Source organism: Rhinolophus hipposideros (assembly GCF_964194185.1).
Source record: "Rhinolophus hipposideros genome assembly, chromosome: 11".
Classification (NCBI taxonomy): domain Eukaryota; kingdom Metazoa; phylum Chordata; class Mammalia; order Chiroptera; family Rhinolophidae; genus Rhinolophus; species Rhinolophus hipposideros.
The window spans coordinates 29966345-29984031 of NC_138057.1; the positions used below are offsets into that span (position 1 = coordinate 29966345).

Genomic DNA, 17687 nt, shown 5'->3' on the forward strand with positions numbered 1-17687 from the left:
CACACAGCTGTGGCCCTTAGGGAGGAAGGCCCCATGTGGTCTCCTCCCCCACGACCCCAAGGCTCCTAAAGCCTGTGTTTGCATCTTGCTTAAAGGCCTGGCCAAAAGTCACTTTCACATGCTGTCTCTCCCATGACAGGGCAAATCCATGGGACAGCGCCGGGACTCACTTCTTTTTATCCGTGGCCCCCAGCAGTCTGTGTACAACACTTGCTGAATAATGAATGAATGATCAAATGAATGAAAAACGAATGAATGAACTGTGAGGATGGATACAAACACATTATCAAAATGGGAGAGGATTAATTCTATTCACTCACTGTCTAGAAAACGGTGAAGAAAAACAAAAGGGAGTTTTTGGAAGATGTTCCTCTTTCTTGGGATGGGTAGGTATGCATGTGGGTAACAAGAAGAAATAAAGGTTATAGTGAAATTCACACGGTGTGCTAAGTAGAAGCAGCCAGTCAAGAGAAAAGAAAAGTGACACAGACTTGACAGATAAAAGGTTGACTCTAGACTACAACCATTTTCTTCCTGCTTAGGACATGAAATTTATGCAAACTGACTGGTTGGAAAGATGGCCAGCACACAAATAAAATATACAGCCTTCATCTAAATAAAAATTTTCATAAGCTCCAAGCATGACCATTTCACTGGAAGTACTAAGGAAAACAGATTTTTTTCATAATGTTATTTTGATAGGATTTCTGATTTATTTTTGCAAGAAAAATTTATTGGTAAGTATACCCAATAACTGATTATACATCCTCAAAAATATTTCCTGTCAGAAAAGCCTAAGAATCTATTGATGTTAAGAATGTCATTTCTGATCAGAGAGAGAGAGACGTTATGCAAGGGGGCTCCATCAGATTAAAGAAATGGCTATGGTATTTTGAAGATTATAGTGTGTAGGCTAAGGTTGTGAAAGTCTAATTTTCTTTAATATTCACTAAGCAGGAATCAAGCGTGTGTTTTTTTTAAGAAAAACACACAACTTCTTTTAAAGAAAAGCTAGAGTCAGTTTGAGACGCTGAGGATATGAAAAAAATGTTAAGAAAATGTTCTAGAAATTCCACAAATGTATCAGCGTTCCTGGGAAACAGTAACACATCTAGAGTTTCCAACACATGTCCATATAGATGAAATTAAATTCTCCCCAATAACTCTGTGAGGTAGTTGTTATTTTCACTAAATAGATGAAATAAATGAGGTACAAAGTCCAGTAATTTTTCCAAGATCTTAGAGCTGTTGAGAAGCTGAAGTAGGGCCCGGAAGCAGGTGCTCTCCTATCACGAATGCCTCGGTATCATCAACCAGGAGAATAAATGTAGAAAGAAATCAGAGGAGAAATAAAACCAACCAGAAAATGGGACTTATGGCATTTAAGCAGTTGCCTAAAGAACTTATATTTCCTTTTTGTTTCTTTTTAACTCTAATTTATTGAGTACCTCCTCTGTTCAACATACCTTTTGAGGACCTTCTCATACAAGTATGCATTTAATCTCCCCAGTATACTCACAGCACTGAATTAGCAGTGTGGATTTGGAGCCTATCTGGTGATGAAAAATGCAGAATGTATAATTGCACATGCTCTCATTTTTCATATATGTATACATGTTATGCACACACACTAAGGGAAGTTGCAAAAAATGCCCACAAATCTTCACCCACGCCTCCTTTTTTCCACATCCTTTGCAATTTGACTTTGCAGTCCCTCCCATTAAAAGCTAGAGTCTATTTCCCCATCCATTCCAATCTGGACTAGCCTTATGGCTTTGCCTGCTTTGGCCAAAAGAATACAGCAGAAGTAATGGTATGCTAATTCAAAGCCTTTCACTTGAGGCCTTGCACACTTCTGCTCTCTCTGTAGGGGCCCTAGACTCTGTCATGCGAACAAACTCAAGTTATCCTGCTGGCAGAGGAGAGATCACATTGACCAGGGCTGCCCGAGACATAGCAGAGAACTCAGCCAAGAGAAGGCAAGCTGTTCTATAGTTGACCACAGATGAATGAGGTAACCATCCAGAACAGAAGAACCACCCAGCTGAGCCCCTAAACTGATGACCTACAGAATCACCAGCTGAAAGTTGTCATTGTTTTAAGCCACTAAGTTTTGTGATGGTTTGTCACACACACGGTAATATATATTAAAGGAATACTAAGAAAAAATATGCTATACTGTTAGCAACGTATAAATCTAGGTAATGGGATTTTATTTATTTTCTTCTTTACGTACTTCTCTGTACTTTCCATTATGTATTTCTTTAATAATTATTGAAAACTCTGAATGTAATAAATACAAGAGCACTTGAAAGTTTCTAAATTCTTTAAGTAACAACCAATCCACAGTCAGATCTACTTAATTAGATGCTTAAAAAACGCTAAAGCCAAATTACTTGGTAAGAAAAGACCATCTTCAACATGTATCATTTAGTTCAATAACTATAAGAAGAACTTGAGGAAATGAACACCTTGTAAAGTAGAATGATACACAAACTTAGTTATAAAATTTCATCTGACTTACTTATATCTATTATATTTAGGCCAAATATAACAAAAAAGACACTTTTATTTTGTTCTTAATAATCTCTAGTGATTCCTAAGACATGTTGGTTCAATCAAATGAATAGACTTTATTCTCGGGTTTGGGGCAGTATTAGTTTTTTAAAAAACCCTCACCGGGTCTTTTGGGACTCATTACTATACCTGTCCTTCCAATCATACTAAGCATCTCTAAAGGGCAACACAAATAATAGGATCCAATTATTTAAATGTAGAAGAGTTTTTTCTCCATGGATACCATGATGCTTTCAATCAGATGTGGGCTTATTACAAAGCTCTCTAACTTTCCTAAAACGCTACCGATGTTGAAATAAATGGCCACACTTCAGAGAAAAGATAGCTAACCACCAATGATTGTAGTCTGAATAGCGAGATGGTGACGTTTCTAAAATGTGGACTGGCATATCAAAGGGACACCAACATCCAACAAGCTGACTCCAAAATATTTGAAGCCAATGTTGACAAAATAGGATGAAGAAAAAAATCACCATTCCTTACCTGAAAAGTACTCTAAAGCAGTCAACTCTGAGCCAAAGCGCCAAGAACTGGATAGCGAACAGCGCAAAGAGGAAAAGCAATGCAAGGATGGACATGGAGTAAAAGTGTAGCATTTAAATAAGCAATTACTGAGTGCTCGTTACCAGCAAGGCATGTTGCTAGGTGCTGAGGATTAAAATAAGAGAATGACAGAGTCCCATCTCTCAAACAGCTCACAAGCAGAAGGGAAGACAGACATGGTTGACCATATTGCAAGGTATTAAGAGAGCCCAGGAGGGGCAGGAAGAGGTCCTCCAGAAAAGACTCACCCAGGGAACATGTGACCCAGGCCTGAAAGAGCCAGGAAGCCCACATGCACACACTTCCGGAAGGCCATCTGAGAGTGGAGTGCCTAGTGCCAGGGACCCCTTTGGCTACTCTGTGAACCTATGGACCCCTACTCAGATTGATGTTTTCAAATGCATGAAACAGATCACACAGTATCACAAAAGAAACAAATTGTATTGAAATAATGTTGAAAAAACAAATTTGTGATATAATATCTATGCTTCTCTAATAATGCATTAAATACTAAAATCTAGTGGCAGATCTAATAAATATTAATATCCTAACTTCAAAGTTGTGGTGAGTGTAAGTAATATTTTGAAATCTCTGTTACAATGGTAACATATCTACTGAGTCACAGAAACTGCTGATGTCATCGTTGCCTGTGCTCAAAACTGACAGAACTGTTATAGTAAATTCTAGCTAGAACTTAGAGAAAGAAAATCATAATATTTTTCTCATGCTCTAACTGGAATTTTTCTTGATACTAAATTATTTAAAAAGATTTTATCACCTGGAATATTTTAAGGTACAGCAGGCAACCTTTTAACAACAGCCTTATAAAAATCACAACAGCGTATCTATATAATGGTGCTGTCCATAAAAGGACATACCAGTGGCAGTGAAATGAAACTCAATGATGGCACCTCTGTGATGGGTTAAGTTATAGAGGCTAAAATGGGTAACTTTGGGGTGACCTAAATGGACACAGGAATCTAACTTAAACACTGAGGTTGAAATATACACTGCATTCACAAATTTCATTTCTCCCAATGAGTTTTTGACAGAGAGCAGAGGGAAGTTAGTTCAAACATGACCTCTACAGCAAGGGCTCAGAGGGAAGGAGTCCTGTGTGGTAGAGGAAAGAAAGATTCCTCTGCTTCGGCAAGATGGATCTTCTCTTACTGAGCCTGGCAAGGCTGATCTATGTTCTCATCTTGAAAGAGGGTCACCCAACATCTGACGAGACGCATCATAAGCAGAGATGTAATCTTGGGAAAATCCCTGACTGTGTTCTCCATCTGTGTAATATCAATAAAGGGTGTAATCCAAATAAAACAGGGTACACAGAAGCTCATAGAGCCAGCTAGGCTGGAGAGCTGAAGAAACAAAGCCAGGTAACTTATCCAATGAACACACCAAAAAGCACATTTCCATTTAGGTCCAATGACCCTTTCACCTCTTCAACTTTATTATTTCTCCCTAATTTCTACAAATTAATAACCTGTGAGATATTATTATTGTATTTTTTCAAGTATTCATCTTATAAAAATTCCTAGAGGGATTTGAGTAAATAAATTAATGCAAACTCTTCTTCTTTGACCAAACTAATGCAGCAGAAGTCACTCATCTAAATCTTCCTTGTAATAAGGAAAGCTTTCTTTGTAAAATTACAAGAGCTAGGTAAAAATCTTCTACCCAGAAAAACTTAAAGCCCTGGGGCTTCATGAAGAAATAATTGCTCTTACAGCACAAATGCACATGCAGACTCATAAAAATGTCACAAGTATTTAATTTTCTATATGTCTGTTTGTTCACATGTACTTTTATTTCTCGTGGGTTTTTAAGTACAAACATATAATAGTGGGAAATGGTGGTAAGCAGTTTCCCAGCAGATTCAAGGTCTTACTCACTTTATCATCTGTAGACGTATAATTAATAGACTGCAGAAGATACTGAAAAAAAAAAGCAAATTCTTTTCCATCTGAGTCATGAGCTCATCTCAGAAATAGTAGTCTTGTCTGGGAGGTAAGTGAAGAAAAGCTAGTGGGAGAACCCTCTTTAGATGCTTCACTATGTTAATGTATAATAGGAAACTCTCAACTGGTAAGCACACTTGATTTCTATTTGGAAGAGTAAGCAACTGAACTGCATAAAGAGCAGAGAGGAAAGCTCACATCAGTTAAACTGGGGGAGCTGGAGGGACATGGCAGCGTCCCACTGCTGAGATGGAACCTGATGTGAGCTCCTTCTCAGTCACGGTCAGTCTCATTAGTTGCTAGAAAATACTTGAGTCCCTGGAAGCCTGCTCCCAGAAGCTCTGCCTAGGCGTTTATAATTTCAGAAGCTCTTTAGGCTTCTTGAGTAGCAATAGTAAAATTTGGGGAGAATTATTAGATTCAACAAAATCCTAGTCATTCATAGCAGGCCGTGTGTGAGTGTGTGTGTGTGTGTGTGTGTGTGTGTGTGTGTGTGTAGAAATTTTAAAAACTGATTCTACAATTTATCTGAAAATGCAGAGGACCTAAAATACTCAAAGCAATCTTGAAAAAAAAAGATGAAGAAATTACAATCTCAGGGAAATGAGGAGGAAAAGAATTTATTCAATCTTAAGATAACACAACGATTTCTTAAAAATTATTTGGATGAGACATTTTCAACAGAAGCAAGGGTATATCGGGCATCACTAGATGGTACTCTGGCCAATCAGGATTTTTGAATCTCAATTACAGTTGGTGAATGGGTTAAAAATAGCTGAACTAGCTGCAAAAATGTTTTAGGAAGGAAACCCAAATCAAAACAGACCAATTAAATGGTTTAACAGTTTTACAGTGCCACCAAGAAGGAAGCGCAGGTAAATCATGAAACCATGTAAGCTAACCCAAGCCATAGTCTCTGTGCCAAAACAGCACAGTCTAAATGAAATGCCATGTGCTCTGACTCTAATAACCTGGAAGTTCTATAGTTTTTAATGACTGTTGAACCTCCGAAGTTCCATTTTATCGTCTATTAACATAAAATGAATACAATCATAATATCTCCATACAAGGTTACTGTGAGGACCAAATGAGATAATGTACTATGTATGAAAATACACAGTAAACTATTAAAGGCACTGTACAAATATTAGCTATTATTATTATTATTATTATTATTATTATTATTTCTACATGGATACACTGCTCCCAACAAAGGAGCATCATCACTTTAAACAGGACAGAAAATTAGGGTGGAACAGGCGATTGTGGTTCTATGAAGACACACTACTTACATGAGCATCAGAAAGAGAGAGATTGATTGCGAGAATGAGACTGAGCAACCACAAACTTCCTAGGGTACTTTCAAAATTTTAGGTGAAATAGCCAAAGGAACAGCGTTTTATTGAAAAAGTCAGCCAAAAGCTTTCTACTGCCCATCACAACAGCTGCAGGACAGTGCAGATTCTGCCTAGCTATTTCATCATGTTAATCAAAGGGGATAAAGCCACAAACTCTTTAAAGCCCATTATTAATCAAGCAAGCTAATCTCCACCTGGCAGTCTGTCTAGTGGTAATTAAATGTATGTATGTACCTAGCACTGTGCCTGAAAGAGAGGTGTGTCGGGTTCCTGTGCAGGTAGGAAAGGTAGGAGAACTGGAAGGCTCTGCAGCTATAACCCCTTCCTTTCCAGTTTCATGCCTGTAGCCCTCCTGTTCTCTCAAACATCACCAAAGTTCAGCTCTGTGGTCCCCACAGCTTCCGCAAAAGCTACTTCTCAGTCTCTAGTAAGGACACTGTTCTTTACTCAACTATGTGATAAAGAAATGTCATAACAGATTTTTAAGGCACAATGAAAAGTTGTTGAATATAAAGGTTTGAGAAATCTGTATCTTCTTCTAATTCCTGAGAAATGCAGACAAACTTGACTAAGGCCCACCTAGTACTCCAGGAGGGCCAAACAGAATAGAAAATAACTCATGAGGACATCCGACACCCACAAAGAAGAAGGTTTCACTTCTCCCTTACTCCTGCCCAAGCAAAAGCTGAGTGCTAGGTCAAGCCAGTAATGAGTGAAAGAAAACTTAAAAGAATGTTTTATTGAAAAATGTAGAAACAGGAATTTCTTATATTTCTTCAGATACCACTCTATAATTTCACACTATACCCAGTGTGGGACAAGAAGACAAGAGAGGATGATATCTCACAATGAAAACCAGCCAACTTCAGATAAAGGAATGGTCAAGAAACCTACGATTTTACCTGAAAAGAAGTACTGATTTGCATGCGAGAAATGTGTCAGAGTCCAAGACGGCCACCCGCATTCTGTGGAAGGGAGAGACAAAGAAGCAGAGGTATCCCCAAGCTGACTGGCTTCCTAACAACAGGCCTCGGAAGGTCTTTCTAGTTAATCCAGAGTTTTATACATCATGTTTGTTAAGAGTGGACATATAATGTTGACCTAGATAGTAGCCTTTTAGATAGAAATGTTGGAATTTACTTAACTGCATTTTCTATTGTTTACAGTTAATAATCTTAAAAAGTTATACTTTCATTACATTTTGTCAGTATCTATGGATTTCATTATGACTATGACATCTTATTACTGTTTTCTACATGAAGGAATTGAAAAACCTGCTTCTTACGCTTTACAAGACGTTGAAATGTCAAATACCCTTTGCTGGTGTGTGTCTGTTGACACATTCCATTTATATTTCTCTGCTGTATTCATGGTGCTTGACTCTAATATCAATGTTAAAATACGGGATTAGTGTCACTACTTCATTTTCTTAACAAGCTATCAGACAATAATACATGCCTTAATTGTTTTTTTTTTTTAAAGGAGTATAATTTGCTGAAAAACTGAAAATTTCCTGGGAACTGAGAAATATTAACTCTGTGAAAAGTGAGAAAGTGTTTTACATGGAAACACATCTTACCTACACTAAAAAATGTCACCAGATAAGCAGCCCTTGGAGTGGAAAATTTGATTTCCCTCAGTATGTGTGGTCCTTAGAATGGCCTAGTATCAACTGTGCCAGGTAACTATTCTGCATGCACTTGGCCCCTCGCAGTGAAACCCTAGGTCAGCTGACTGGTTCTTGGTCCCAAACGCACTTCATGGTGGGGGTAACAGAGCCAAGTGGGACACACAACACTGCCAAGTTTCTCCCAGGGATTCTGACGAGTCTGCTTTTGTGATAAAAACCAAACACCTGCACCAAGATGCAGATTTTTCTTGAAATTTTTGTTTAAAAAATCAGGATTGATTTGTGGTTTTACAAGGCCCAGAATAAAAAGTTAGGTAAAATATTTTACATTTTGTACAAGCGTTACATATTTGTATTATACTATTATATCTGTTATATTTATACCACAATATAGTACATATTTGAATAATGTTCTTTTACCCAACCAGACGAAAGGGTAGGAAATCAGAGGCTGGAGAAAGGCTGTATTTAAGGGCAGAGATACTACCTGAGCCACGTGGGAACTGACTGCTTTCTTCCCCCAGATGTGTATGTGGCCTTGCTGACCCTGTGTCTGAATCAAGAGCCAACTGCTTGCAAAATTTTCCTTAAATGGAAAGGCCCAGACTGTTAGGAGTAAATTCTCCCAGAATGGAGATGTAAACCCCTATATAGAGCAATGGTATGGCAGCAAAACACAGCTTTCATTCGGGGCCAACAGTCCCCAACCCTGTGCAGACACGGCCACGGTGGAGGGCCCCACCAGGCAGCCATGGCAGGAGAAGGGCCACCAAGGCATTCAGCCTCTGCTTTGTCTGCATGGTCTCCCCACCCCGTCAGTTTATGTATCTTAGGCTGATGAAAATTGGAATCTGTAATGGAGGCATCTGTTTTCTCTTCCCATAAATTCAAACTGCCCTTGAAACACTTTAATTAGTATCAGAAATGGGTCTGGAACAGCTGCAGCTGGTGCCCAAACAGGGACTGGCACAAAAACCTTTCCCAAGTGGCCAGACTTTGAAAAAGACGTGGAAAAGGGAAAAGAACAGAAGAGTAGGCTGAAGAAGGCTCAATGGAGGCAGCAAAGCCTCTGGCCAGAGACTGTATCACTGTGGGGAATTCCTAGGGTCCGAGTCAGTGGAACTTTCCCTCTACACTCACAGCCAGGCCCGGTGACTGAACAGCAGGCCCAGCAGAAGGCAGGATGGACAGCAGTGAGACGCCCTGGTGCTCCCTAACTGCACTAGCTAAGACGGCAAGAACTATGGGGTCCCCAAAGGGAACTAAGCTCAGGGCATGGAGTGTGTGCAGATCCACTCAAGCCCTGTTCTACTGACAGAGCACGGAAAAGAAAAGCTCTATGCTCACTGATCTTGCTCTACCTGTGCAGATGGCTACAAAGCAGGAGTGAAAAAGAAAATGAGGGGGTATTAAAGACAGTACAAAAATTTGAAATGGGATACATTTAATTATCTTAATAAAACTAATTAAAACACTGTCTTTACTGGTTTTACCCAATAAAGTGAGCAAGGGAAAGACTGGTTCCAAATGTAAATATTCTAAAATGTCTGTGCTAAATACCGGGGGTGCCAAAAAAATGTATACAAGTGGACATTTTGGTCAACGTTGCTCAAGCAGTAGTTCACTGTCATCAGAAGTGTCTGGACGCTGATGGTAACCACTTTGAGCACCTCTTGTAATTGCAGAAGTCAGACGTGACTTGTATTCATCTTTTGTTATCGGTATATATTGAGTACTATAATTTTAATACAGTTTTCCTTTCTCAAAATGTGTATACATTTTTTTGGCACCCTCTGTATTTCTCCTTCCAGGCAAACCAGACCTTAACTTCCTATCATCTGGGACAAATGCATTGAGATCTCAATAAAGCACTTCTATTGATGAAAGAGTGAGGGATTTCTTTTTTTTAAATGTATGTTTAAGAAGATTGGTCAGATTTAGGCCTGAATCACTGTAGTATTTTTTTTTAATCCTTGCTAAGAATTTCTTATTTGATCAGAATTTTGTTTTTCAGTATCAGTGCAAATTCAGCAGGACATTTGGAAAATAACTTATGTAGAAGAAACAAACCATATACAAATATCAGATAAATATCCACAAGTCTGAGAAGAGTATCGGTGGTCATAACAAACTTTACTGAACAGAATGGAAGTTAGCAAAATCCAAATTGTTATAGAAGAAACCACCACCACCAAAACAATTCTACTGCAAGCAATACTCAAAGACGCCCAGATCTGGGAGACAGGAAGAGGGTTTGTGGAAATGGCACCATTCAGGTCACTGTTAGATTAGTGTTAGCTAAATTCTGGTTCTGTTTCTTAAAAGGGATGAAAGGGAAACTAAAACGGGACAGATTTGAGCCATGGGATTGAGCTCCAGACAAAAGGAGGTAAAATAAAAAGGATGGATTCACCCATAAGCTGCATTTGATGGGTCAACCCTGTTGGAGCTAAGGCGAGCTCACTGGCATCAGAAGGCACATGGAAAGCAGACAAGTGTTATATGTGATTAGTTCTCAGTTGGCTGGTTGTCTCCCTCTCCCCCCGACATTTGATTCCTTACTAAGGCCCGTGAGCACACTTCCAACAAGTCTCCAGCCCCGCACGGCCAGTGTAGAAATGCAAGTCCCCCTCTCCTTTCCCCTCACTAGAGCATCCCTCCTGACTAGCCTTCCTGCATCTACTCAGTCTCTTCTGCGCTGCAACCAATCTCCACTCGGTCTCAGAAAAGCGCGTCCTACCACTTCCTGCACACACACCCTCTATGGTGGGTCCTCAATGACAGGATGAACTAGAACTCCCTTACGTTTTCATAAAGCAGTGGCCATGGAGTCAGTGGAATGCCCTGAGGCACGTGGATGAGAAGTCCCAAGCGCTGTGTCAGGCTGAGGAGCTCTTGAAATAACACAACTAATAGCTGCTCCTGCCTGGTCTTAACACCATCCTTTTTCATGTGTATATGAGGCAGCAGCTGGGTAGCTTATGTTTGCAGCCAATCAAGGGGCAGATCGAGTATCTGCTGATGCTGCTCCTGGGCGGAGGTAGGGGCTCCTTTGCACCACAGCCCATCTCTTTTAGAAATGATACACCTCCCAGCCCATCTCATGCCTAAAAACAGATCCTTGCTTAGCCAAGCTCATTTTCCTAACTTGAAGGAGAGAAATTTTTTATATTAATTTAGGGACATATGGGGGGGGCACTGAATTCAAGGCCTCCACTCTCTGATTACCTGACCTCTCCAGCCTCGTGTAACATATTGTCACTCTCCCTGAGCCCTCCATAACCCCAACATGTCCTACACCCCAGTAACAGTGAACTCTTCAACTTTCCTGATAAACAGGCCTTTGCAGAAGTTCATGCACATATATTTTCTCTACTTGGAACATCATTATTACTCTTATCTTACCAACAAACTCAAACTCTCCTTTTAGAACCAGCACAAATGTTACCTCCTCTGTGATTCTATCTGATTGTCCCCAACAGAAGTAGCGGTGTCCTTCTTTGGGCTCCCCAAACATTTTATTCATACTTTATTTAACCTACCTTATTATGGCAATAGAGTATAGCAGCTAAGAGTTTGGGCTCTAAGTCAGACTGCCTAGTTTTGAATCCACATGGTCAAGTGTGACCAGAGAATCAAGAAGAAAATTACAGTCAACTGGTACCCATTGGGTCAATAAAATGCTATAATCTATGATGATGTTCAAAAGGGTTAAATAATATGAAGCGTAGCTAAGCAAAGTCCTACCTACTGATATAAATTAACTAAATGCTGCCTGATTACAAAACCATTATCCTGTGACTAGGGGTGGAAGGGACACAATATGGTGAAATATAATTCTGGTCTCCAAACCCAAATGTTTATTGGAATTAAATGGATTAAAAGTCATAAACCAGAGTCAGAGGTAGACTCTTGTAAAACAGGCCTTCTAGAATTCTAGAAAGCTGGAAGGAGATAATTGCTCAGGTACTCATCTGGAAAGTGAGTCTACCTTCTTCCCTAATAGAGTATGTTATCTTGTTGACTTTGATTCTGGCTTAATAACTAGGACAGCTTCTTGTTTATAAGCATTTTATTAAATGAAAAAAAATGGATAATCAGTTTTCCTAAATGAGTCCCAAGTATAAAAGCCTATGGAATAGCAAAAATATCTTTTGTTTCAGTATCCTAAACACAAGCAAATATCCTACACACAAGCAATTGCATATGCTCTCTAGAGAAACAGGGTGCAGGGAAAGTTTAATTATGATTAGTTGCATTGACTTCCATCCTTTCTAGACGAACCATTTCTACGACATCTCTAAATCCTTGCCTAATTAAGTGGGAATTTACAGTGGGAATGAGTTTTGGGGTCTCTCCCTATCAATTCCTAATAAATCTGAAACACTGCAGACTCTTAAAATTAATGAATTCACATAATAGTGTTATTGATATCTTAATTTTTTTGTCATTATGTGTTTTCTCAATAACTGATACTAAAAGTATAAAATACTATACAATATTTTCTTGTGATAAGAACTACTATTCTAGGATTTAGAATTGAGGGGCCTTGCTCATCCATTATTTCACATGGTGGCAAGGTGAGAGCAGTCTTTGCATACCAAGGAAAGGTTTTATCAAGTTAGTGGTGACAGGTATTCCCGTCCCATTCCCACCCAAATGTTAGCTATCGAAGCGCATTTTGACCAGCAGAGCTGCCTTATTCTGAGCCGTTCACCAGACCCTAGGCAGTCAGTGTGTCCTCTCTTGTCCCGAGCCAGCAGAGTGATAGCAGGGAAGGAGCTGTACTGAAATGTGCCTGGGGAGCTGGCATGAAGACACAAAGACTGGGAAAACGAAGTCTGTAAGTACTGAACAAGGACTCAAGTCTGTTACTAAGATGACGGCCAGAACAGAACATGAAGGATACTTAGAGGGGCAGAATTACAAGAAACAGAGAAACTTCCAGAGTGAGAGGTACCAATACAGAAGCCAATAAAACCACTACTTTCCATTATCCATACCAACAACAAACACTACCTTCAAATAAGATGCACATGTAAAATACCCAACACGCAATGAAAAGATGCTCAATCAATACTGTTCTCGTCCTTCTTCACTAATTCCATTTCCTAGCATTAGAGACTTTTTAACAAATTTATACCAAGCACCTTCTATAAATGGCCAAGTGCTAGTTGCTGGAAATAAAAATACAAAATGCTACTTAATCTAGTTATATCCAGTTAAATAATCAGGTTAAAATAATTAACTGGTTAAACATGACCTAGTTGAAATAATATTGAACAAAAAAATACAAGGAAAAAAAATTGACCACCAGGCTATTTTCTCTATAAAAGTTCTTCCTCTTTTTTCTTTTTTCCCCCCTAAGGAGGGTGCAGCTCACAGTGGCCCATGCAGGGATCGAACCAGCAACCTTGGTGTTACTGGCGTCACACTGAGCTAACCGGCCCATTTCTTCCTCTTTTTTGAATGGGTGTCTGTCTCCATGTTAATAGCCACAACCTAGAGAACTATCAAGGAAACTAACTTCTCAAATGTCATTTTTCTGTGAGGAGAGGGTATTAAGATAAGGCCTTATTCATCGCAATGAATTAACGCATAAAGTAAAAGTGATTGCAGTGCTCTTACACTATATATATGGAATATTCTAATCTAATATGAAGGTTTATGGAAGTAATTTTCTTGGGGGGAAAAATTTGTGCATGCCATCTTTCTAATCTGTTTCCCTCAGTCGTTCAAGCATCTCTTCCATTGGACACCTGTCTAGTTCACTCAGGTGTGAGGAGATGGCCTCTTGTGGTGCTGTACTCCGCAGGAAGTAGTTTATGAGTAGTTTATTGTTTGGTTTAGAGAAGGAATATGCTTTCAAGACTCCCAGTTTCAAAACCATTTCACGATTTATTGTGTTCTTTTCTTTTCCTCACAAGTATCTGTGCAACATTCACTTATGTGAATAAATGGGTTAGGAATGCATCCAATGGAACCTTCAGAAAGAGTCGGGAAATACGTCACCCTAGGTCATGGCAAAGAGTGGTCACGTACCACAACACTACACACAAACACATGTGTACACACACACACACACACACACACATGCACACATCAATGAAACCTTACATTTGAAAGACAGCTAGTACCAGTCAAAAAATATGTTTGACAAAAACACTGAAAATTACATATTAAAATTTAGATTAAAATAACAGGGATTAGCCATGCACTTTCTGCTACATACTCCTTTCTACCCTTAAGTATTTGAAAGCTACCTCATTTTTTCAAATAGTATCTTTTTAATTACAGAGCATGTTTACTGTTTGATGAAAGAGCACATGATAATAAATCAGATGAAATTTTTATACCATTATGCAGAATGATTTTACACCCAAAGCTCAGCCAAAGCTCAGTAACACCGAATAAACTAGTGCATGTAAAATAATTCATGGCATTGAAGGAAGAGTAGAATTTGCCTTAAAATAGTCCTTTTTGATGCAAAACCCAAATAATGGTTAGAAACGGGAAAAAAATTAAAAAATAAAAAATAAGGGAAACAGAAACCCTAAAGTGAGTAAAAAGGGAGACCCTATTGAAGTAACTGTAGCTTTATACTTCACTTACCTAAATTGTACAGGTATCCTCTCTGGAAAATGACAGGTTTAGGCTACCAAATTAGCCTGAAGTTTATAGTATTCACTGCTATGATTCAGCAATTGCCCATTACTCCCAAATAACCAAGGCATGGTTGAGAACATAGACAAACTACAGCTCCAACTTTAAGGGAGCATATCCCCTAGCATTCACAGTTTACACAAAGAGAAATGCTTGGTGAATTTGAACTTTTTATGTTTGAAAAGGAAAGAACATTGAATGCAATCGGGGAAATCACAATGCTCTTAACCCAAGTTGCTAGATTCAATGAATTCCCTCTGGTTAGTTGTCAGACATTTTGGGGAGGAATCCATACCTGGAGTCTAACTGAAGAGTAATGGCTAAGTAAGAGCTAAGAGGAACATGTTTCAGAAATCCAGTGCTCGTAGTGCTTCCCACTAGAGAACTTTGCAAAGGCAATTCACAAACATTAAAATTTTCCCATCATAAAAAAAAACCTGCCACATGTAATGTTATAAATTATGTGATGTGTTCCCCACCCTTTATAAAGTATACCAAGCTTAAAAGTTGTGGGGAAGAATGGGGGGAGTCGTTTCTAAATCACCTCAAAATCAAATATTTTCTTTGTCTTCATCATTTATGAAACACATTAGTAACATAAAGCTGGCTGATCACATCATACTTAAAAGGAATGAGGTCCTGATTAAACACCTGGATCTCTTTAATAGCAGCATCAATATAATCAACAGTAACCACAGAACCTCAGAATATTAAAATGGCGATGCATGATCTCAAGCATGCATGAACACCCCCTGCACCATTCAAGGTTTGCAGTTCAGAATTCAACAAATAACAGAGTGTGGGCTGAAAAGGTATTTACATTCCAGCACCTGCCACTGATTAATTGAATCTATTTGGGCAAGGAACTGAACCTCTCTGAACTTAGGTTTCTTATCCTTGAAGCAAGGATACTACTCGTGTGTCAGAGTTTGCATAGAATTGTAATAGCAAAGCCAGCAAGCAGTAGTAGTAGCTGTAAGAAGAGAAAACAGTAATACAACTTTCATTTTCTGAGGGCTTACCCTGTGCTATGGACTAAAAACACAAGGTGAGGTAGGTATGCCATGGTTTGTAGAGGAAGAAGCTGGGGCTCAGAGACAGGAACGTGCACAAGGCTGCACATGTGTTTCTGGCGGAATCTAAGTGTCTAAGTGTGAACACCATGATCCTGACTCCAGAGGTCATGACCTCATTCACATCTCAAATGCACCCCGTGTGTCATCTAATGAGGTCATGCTACTGACTGAACGTTGTAAATGCCAAAGCAACACAGTGATGCAAAGCTTTATTACTGCAACATTTTTAAAGTTGCTGAAATATATTTTTCTACTTAATATACAACAATATTCTTAGTAAAAGCCCATGAACTCAAGAAACTAAAGCAACACCACAAATGAATATGCTACTTGAGACCAAAAACAATGGAAAAATATGGAAAATAACTTTCAGAGGTAACAGTTGGTGATGTCATTTTGTACATTTGTACCTTCACACACAACCACACAGACTCCTAATCCACAAACATCCAGTATCTCTCAAGACGGCCATGGAAGTTGCTGGAATTATTAAAAAGCTGGGACATTTGTTGTGTACGGGTCATGGCTCCCCAAGCCCATACAGACGACTTGGCAGGCTGCTCACGGGAGGTTATCAGAGACACAGGACAAGCATGTTAGGCTGCAAATAGTCTGTGGCCAAGCCTCCCAGGGATAACAAAGGGCAGCAAGTTAGTGAGGCTGAGCTTCGCTACAATGCTTTAGCTTCCTCGTTGGCAGCCAAAAACAATTATGGTGAACTGGAAAGCTACCAAAGGCATAGCAACCATCACTACACTGTCATAATTTTTCTAAGCATTTAAAACAGAGGAAAGATTCCATTCATTTAAGACAGGTAAACTGAATTATAGTTAAATTCACACACAATTTGGTTGTAAACACTCTTTTCCCAGAAATAAATTCAGTCCTAAGTCAGATGGTAAAGGCAGAAAAAAATTGATCTCTATACTTCTCTTTGACATTTCTGCTTTTCTGAGATTGTCCTCACTCCTCTCACCGTCTCCATGCTTCCCCCAGCTTATCCCATCTCAGGAAGCAAGGCCTCCAATATTCATGACCACCCTCCCTCTCCCTTTACTGTGTTGCTCTCTTTGTTTCTTCCAGAAGAGATGAAATTAAACCCCAAGTCTAGAGTGTACATTTGCACAGATTAAGCACTGCACAGTCTCTTGGGTGGTGCTTTCACATCACTCTCTACTCAGAAATGATCTCATCCCCACCTTGGATATATGCAGTGCACAATCTGTACAACCATACTCAGCAGCCCTGTATACAGACCCAAAACCAGAACAGGCATAATAGTTTTATTCATTCATCTGTTCATTCACTCATTCAACTCAATAAATATTTACTGTGTCTAGCATGCAACAGACATTGAAGGGTCAAGGGCAAATACGAGTAAATAATAACGTATAATCCTTGCCTTCAAAGAACCCATACCTCAAGTCTAGACATGTCAACAATGAGTAAAATTACAGAGCAGAACGTGCTAACCCAGGAGGAAATTTACATGCACTCCGAGCATCAGGCCTTACCACATTTGGGTTGGCCTTATGTCGAAAGCATGTGATGTTCACCACGTATGGCCAATCGTCAGGCTCCATCAGCACTCCAGCAGCATGAGCACACGTGACATGGAAGGAAGCCGGGCAGCGGCCATAGGAACACTGGATACAGGCTCCAGAGACTTTCTTAACCCGGTATCTGCAGAAGATGCATTTCTGGAGGGTTAAAACAAAGAAGAGCATCAATTCCAATTCTGTAACTCAGCTAATTTCCACACTTCACAGAATAATAGCAATTAGAGATGAAAAAAGCTCATTACATCAACAAGTCCTGACTCTCCAGGGGCCCAAGTAGTGACAGCAATTGTGGCACTATAAGCTGCATACTTTCA

General features: G+C 39.4%; 1 protein-coding gene across 2 annotated transcripts in view; it reads right to left on the reverse strand.

The window, feature by feature from the left end:
- Nucleotides 1–17687, reverse strand: part of KDM4C (lysine demethylase 4C) — a 350804-nt gene that overhangs the window by 41221 nt on the left and 291896 nt on the right. For both annotated transcript variants that reach the window (XM_081066750.1, XM_081066751.1), the window contains one exon: nt 17326–17511. In XM_081066750.1, the coding sequence (XP_080922876.1) occupies nt 17326–17511 (186 nt within the window). The remainder of the gene's footprint in view (nt 1–17325; nt 17512–17687) is intronic.